At 35.2% G+C, this 7057-nt stretch overlaps 1 protein-coding gene across 1 annotated transcript; it reads left to right on the forward strand.

The window, feature by feature from the left end:
- The first annotated feature begins 3419 nt into the window (after positions 1-3419).
- On the forward strand, positions 3420-5546 carry LOC113333235 (protein FAR1-RELATED SEQUENCE 5-like). The gene is made up of 3 exons (XM_026579745.1): positions 3420-3437; positions 3981-4070; positions 4170-5546. The coding sequence occupies exons 1-3, from the start codon at positions 3420-3422 to the stop codon at positions 5544-5546; spliced, it is 1485 nt and encodes a 494-aa protein (XP_026435530.1).
- Positions 5547-7057: the final 1511 nt, after the last annotated feature.

Genomic DNA, 7057 nt, shown 5'->3' on the forward strand with positions numbered 1-7057 from the left:
AGTGCTTCGATTTCGATAAAAGTTTTTCTTTTCATGTTTTATATACAAAAATAAACCTCTTTATCGGGCATACATGACTGGTATTAAAATTATATTTTTCTTTAATTGTAGCATTGACGATTCATTTTCTGTTGTCACTTTTGGTTTTGAAAATTCACTCCATTTGAATGTCTACCCTCATGGCTTTTGATCCGATATGTACGTACAAGTGATTTATAACTCAATGACCACATGTTGATTCTGCTTTAATATATCTGTCTTTGTTATTCACTTTCTTGTTAGTCAAATTGATGTTTTGCTAACTGCTCCGTGACACATTAATAGGAAATTGAAGGGTATTTCCCTGTTTGGCAAGATAATTGAATACTGAAATATGATTTGAGCATATTAGGAGGTAATGCACATGTTTTATCCACTCATGTAATTAGCCAAAAAACCTTGCAAGATATACTGATATACATGTATGATGTCACCATTGTTATCATGCAGATTTGGTGCTAACAAATAAGTTGGTATGATATGATAATAAAAACCAAGCTCTTCTCATATTATTACTGTAAGTATATTTCATATTTCTGTTTGTACACGAACAACATATAACACGGCGAACCTTAATAACTTAAATACAACTTCTGATTTCAGGCTCTTCAACCATTGGATTGAAGGATGAAGAGTCTGGAGCCATAAGTGAAGCAAGAGGTTCGAAAAATATTTCATCTTCTCCTAGTCGTTACCGCAAAGATATTTCATCTTTTCATGCTCATTACCCGGATTTGGGAAAAGTTATCAAGTTATTTTTAGTATCTTTCATGTTGTATAATTGTGTCTAGCTAATATTCTTCCCGGTTAATATTTGTATTCGTCTACCTTTCGACTTGTACATTTACATGACTTATGTTGTAAACATTTTTATGATTGATATCTTTGTCTAATACTAAACTAGTGAAACTGAGCGCGATATGTGTCGATCGGTGACTGAAAATTCGACATTCCGGAAATGCCATGTATAGTAAATTAATATATGACAAATATTGTTTTGACGATGTAAAGAATATTGGCAGAAAGAACAGTGACTTCCTAGACATGCCTATGCATCACCGTATAACTTCATTGCATCGCTAACTTACCCCCATCGTATACGAACATGGTTCATGTCATGCATCGTTATCTAATTCGTGAAATAATTAAAAAATAAAGTCTGAAATGAATTGAAAAATAAATATGATAATTAAGAATCTTGGTGTTGGCATGTAGACGAATCTTTCACGATGATAATTAAGAATCTTTATTAGATATCTATCTTGTGTAATCACAAAGTCTGAAATGAATGGAACTTTGCGATTTTTATCTATCTTGCCTGAAAGAAATTACAAAAACCTCGATAACAGAAAAGCAAGATTAGGATACACGAATTATCAAGGTAAAAGATAGTCGAACCTGGCTTAACGAATCTTTAAATGAAGTCTTTAAGTCGCTAATCTAATTGTGTTTCTCACAGGAAACCTTGGTTAATAAAGGACGACTCTAGTATATAACTAGGACACACGAAAGTGTCAGGGATTGAATTTCCTAGTTGTTTGAGTCTTTTGTATTTAAAGACTTTCAAGATCAAAGGTCGCTTAAGATTCAAGCTATAGGTTTGGAATCAAGCAAACACTTTCTCTGTCTTGGTGAAATAGTGGTCAGGGTTTCATGTAAGCATGTGAGAAATTCGACTTGAAATCACATAGTAGAAAATATACCTTATGGTCAGTTGTAACTGAACCGTGTATAATAACAGCTCATGGTCGATTAACCATTTGAACCATAAGCTTAGCCATATCATTTAACCCTTTAGACTTTAATCTTGATGCACAATCACAAGTGATTAAGTGATCAAATATGTCTTAGTTCGGTTATGTCGCAATTTTTTTCTCCTAACCAAACTTTTCTCTGAAAACCTATATATTGAGTTCGGTTACGTTGCAGTTTTTTTTTCCTCACCAAACTAAAGTTCGGTTACGTCGCAAATTTTTTCTCCTAACCGAACTTTTCTCTGAAAGCCAAAAACTCCATTAAAACTAAGTTCATCTAGTTGCGCTTTCATGAACAATAGCCGAACTACATTAGCAGATAAGTTCGGCTACCTGTTCTTTAGATCTTGTAGCCAAACTTGTTTGACTTAGCTCAAATCAAGCTATAAAATTTCTCATTTTCAGAAAATTTTCGCCAATTTAAGCAACAAAATACTAAATTTGAAGTATGCTTGGGTGGTCTGAAGGTTCAGATTCAAAAAATAAAAAAATAATTGAGTTTTCCCAACTCTTATATTCTCCTTCTTCGTCCCTCTCAATAACTTAATTTTAAGAAAAATATTGATTTAATCTTACACTAATCACTAATTAACCTAACTTAATTACAGTAAGAGCATCTCCAATGTAAAGGGTCAAGGTCATCCTATGTGGAGGTCTTATTAACACATTCTTATGTATGGGTCATTACTAAATGACAAAATAAAAAAAATGTAAAACTTTTTACCTTAAGTTGATCTTCAACCCCCAAGCTATTATCTAACAAACTCTATTTGAATTTAGAGACAAAATAATGATGTGGCTTTAAGACCCAAGGTCATAGAGAAAGTCTAATTTACACTTTCTCCATTACCCCCACTTAGCCATGTCATCTATCTCTATAACCTTGATCCTTGTGTTGGAGATGGAAATTTGGTACAAAAAGTCTTAAATCCTAGGTGTCATGCAATTTTAAGTCTTTTACCCCCGACATTAGAGATGTTCTAACGAATGATTAACTAACCATTACACAAATTTAATTAGAAAGGATACTTTTGGTATTAACATAAATATTTGGATAAGGTGTGTATTCACTTTACCAAAAGCGGTTTGCAGAACTTATTTAAAAAGCGATTTGTCGAACCATTTTGTCCCCAAAAAAAGAAGGCTATTATTGGGGCGTCACATTCCATTAGAGGAGCGTCACTTAATAAGACAAAAACGGGTCACCCATAAGTAATATCAAAAACCTCTTATCTCAAATAATTTTTTAATGACCAAACAACCCTTGTTTAGTTAATTTTAATTTAGTTTAATTATTATCTAATCTAGTTAGATTAAGAAGATGAATTTTGTTATATACTTGTGAATTCTGGGACAAAGTTTTTGTGGGAAGAAAAACTAGAAAAAAGAAAACTTTTGGAGATTTTTTTTCAAAACCTAGATTTTTTGATTCACTCAACCAAAATGGATGAAACAAGTTGCCAATTCGAGGTGGGTGAATCTTTGTATGACAGAGAGAACAAGTTTTACATTCCTCATGTTGGAGACCAAGAGATTGATGATTTGTTAGATGATAGAGAGGGTTTAACACAAAGTGATGATGAATCTCCACCAATTGAAGAAATAAATCAACAAAGTGAAGAACCAATGGTTGAAAATCAACAGGTACACTTCTAAACTATCTCCCATGGGTTTAATTTCGCTCAAAACTAGCTTAAGTACGATAAAAAGTTTGATATTTTTAGACTTTCATGGAAAATTACGGTTGGGTTGGGCTTCGTTCCAACCGTAATTCAGTTTAACGTCTGGGTTTGGAAGAGGGTTGTGCTTCGTTTCCAATCGTAAGTTTTGTTTACGCCTAGATTTAGAAGAATTCCAAACGTAACTGGTTTCCAACAGGACAAACCTTGAGAATTACGTCTAGGTTAGATTCATTCAAAACCCAGACGTAAATAGTTTTTGCATGGGTATTTATTACTTTTTTTACGTCTAAGTTAGGGTTTTGGATTTCCAAACGTAAGTTGAAACGTCTAGGTTGGATTTTCTTCGTTCCCAACCATAACTCAAAACGTCTAGGTTAGAAGTTGAATTTTTCAACCGTAACCTTTCCTATGCCTGAAACGTCTGGGTCTGTGTACCTTACAACTTGGACGTAATGTTGGTTTTCCTTGTCTTTTATGACTAATGTTGTGATATTTTGGTTCATAGATCGTGCTTCCACCTAGCTCAATGCCTTCTCAACCTAATGCAAACGAAATTCTAACTGAAGATTCATCCCATCACTACTTGAATGACTTGGTAAGTGTTTTTTTTCTTTTTTGAAACAAATGGAAAGATATGTTGCTCATTCACTATGTTTTTGTTTTTTTACTAACTTTGAGGTTTTGGAACATGTAGACATGGAAAGATAAAAAAGATGCAAAGAAATGGGCTATAGAACGTGACAAGTTAATTATGTGTGATCGCCACTTTCAAATGGTTTGCGAGTGTAGTGGAACTAGCAAAAGTCATGTGAAAAAGGGTACTGAATCTAAAAGAAAGACGAAGAGGAAGAATACTACTTTCACCAAGAATACTAATTGCCCGTTCAAGCTTCAATTCAAGCACAACAAGAAAAATGAAAATAATTTTTGGTATTTGGAGAAAGTTGCATGCGGTCGTCATAATCACCTAATACCGAAGACCTTGCTAAGCCATCCTTATGCGGCGCGACTTAACGATGAAGAAAAAATGATTGTAAGTTCCATGACCGAAAACCGTATGAAACCCATTGATATACTTAGTCATATAAAGCTCCTAAACCCATCGAATGTTTCTACTTTGGCAACCATATATAATGCTAAAACAAAATTGAAAGATGAGCAATCGGAAAATAGGAATCAAATGCAACAATTAAGGCATTTGGGAGAGAAGTATAATTACTCGGTTTTTCATAATGAAGATGATGATCGCCAAATAAAGAATCTCATATTGTCTCATCCCGAGTTTATACGGTTGGCGCGGTGCTCCAATCAAGTATTTTTAATGGATTGCACGTACAAGACCAACAAGTATGAGATGCCGGTATTGAACATTGTTGGACAAACTTCCACCAACTCTCCGTTTAGTGTCGCGTTTTGCTTCTTGGAAAATGAGCTTGAAGAGAGTTATGTGTGGGCACTAGAACAAGTGAAGTTATTCTACGTGGAAGGATATACTCCAAAAGTCATTGTCACCGACAAGGAACAAGCATTATTGAATGCAATAGCGAGGGTTTTCCCGGATGCTCATCACCTTCTTTGCACATTCCACCTATGGAATAGCATTGAAACTAAATGTAATACCATAATTCGTCCAACAAATAAAAGTGAAATGGCGAGAATAAAGACACTACTGGTAGATCAACAGGAACAAGCCAAAGAAAAATTCAAGAAGGATGACAAGTTGGCGGAACTAAGATGGGCTAGTTTCCAAGATGATTGGGATGCCATGGCACACTCTCTCACCGTGGAAGATTATGAAGAAAGATCCCGTATGTTATTGGATAGTTTGAGAAGTTATCCAAGTATGGTGAACTGTTTGGTGGACAATTGGTTGGATCCGCACAAAGAGAATTTTATATCCGCATTCACGAACCAATATAGACACTTCGACAACCAAGCTACAAGTACGGTGGAATCGTCTCACAACTGGTTGAAGAAGAAACTTCATAGTGGTGATCTTAAACTTTTTTCTTGTTTCATTACTAGCCCATATTACAATCCATTAAACCCATTAAACCACATAGATGCATGAAATTACAACCCATTAAAAGACTTATGTCTTGGTTTTAGAGAGCACGAACCTGGGCGTAATCAAAGGAAAGCACTAAAATTGGGTATTATAAGGATTATGCCTAGGTTAGATATACACGAAACCTGGACGTAAACCTGGGAATCGGTTTTCGTCAGATTTACAGTTGGAACCCAACCTGGACGTAAACCTGCAAAAATTACATCAGTCCCTTGTGATCAGTCTTACGTCCGGGTTTTCCCTAACCCAAACCCAGGCGTAATTCTTCCTGTGTACTAATTTTTTTTTTCATTTCACTTCAAAACTAGCAACACAAGTCCAATTTTTAGACTAATTCATACATTCTAGCTAATACTAAGCCAAATGCATTCACTCAAACATATATATACGTAAATAGAATTCATTCTAGCTAACACAAACCAAAGGACTTGTTCATGTCAACCAAAGGAAACTTGTTCATAACAACCAAAAGAAACTAAATAGTCTTCTACACCAAAGGATACTTGCTCATAACAACCAAAAGAAACTAAATAGTCTTCTACAATGTCTACACATTACGAGTACGACCACGACCTCTTTTGTTACCACCTCGAGTACGAGGACCGTCACGACCACCTCGAGTAAGAGGACCGTCACGACCACCTCGACCACGACCACGAGCATGCATTTCCAATTTTGTAGATTCAGAACTACTAGGTGATGGCTGACGTTGACTAGTACCCACATCTCTCGACGAATGCCTACTCCTCTTCTTTCCCCTCTCAGATGAATCATCCTTGTTTGGATCAAACATATCTCTGATTTGTTGTTTTAAAATATTTACTTGTGCACTTGGGAGGGCCTCATCTTTTTTGACGCACAATGAATTTCATGGCGAGGTGTAGGAGTATCTTTTGGTGTTAAGTTATTTCCCCTATTCATTTTAGGCTTTGCCCTATCACGATTCCTGCAAATTACAAAAAATTCCACTTATACAATCAGTATTGATGGATTAGTAACACAAGTCAATCTATAAAAAAAAATATGTTCAGGATGAATTACGTCTAGGTTCGACATATAGAAAACCTGGACGTTCCAAATTACGTCTAGGTTGGACATATACAAAACCTGGACGTTTCAGATTACGTCTAGGTTCGACATATAAAAAACCTGGACGTTCCACATTACATCTGGAAAATATGGTGCAAGACTTAGACGTAAACCCAAAGTTAAAATTTCTTCAAAACATCCAGGAAGAATTACGCCTAGGTTTCAAACAAAACGTAAAATTGAAATTACGTCTAGGTTGACGAAATGAAAATTCAGTAACTAAACCTAGACGAAAACTTGGAATTATGTTTGGAAATCAACTAAACCTAGACGTAATACGACATGCAATTCAAAGTTTACGGTTTGAATCCTCTAAACCTAGGCGTAAGTTCTTTAAACACTAGACTTACGCTTGGCGAACCTAGGCGTAACACCTTCAAAAACAAAACAGAAACCCTAATTTTGCTTCAATTTGATTCAATCTA

Source organism: Papaver somniferum, unplaced genomic scaffold (assembly GCF_003573695.1).
Source record: "Papaver somniferum cultivar HN1 unplaced genomic scaffold, ASM357369v1 unplaced-scaffold_132, whole genome shotgun sequence".
Lineage (NCBI taxonomy): Eukaryota > Viridiplantae > Streptophyta > Magnoliopsida > Ranunculales > Papaveraceae > Papaver > Papaver somniferum.

Excerpts from the sequence above, each read along its gene's own strand:
- LOC113333235 (XM_026579745.1), top strand. Across the intron at positions 4,071-4,169 it reads ATCACTACTTGAATGACTTG|ACATGGAAAGATAAAAAAGA; the intron begins GTAAGTGTTTTT and ends TGGAACATGTAG.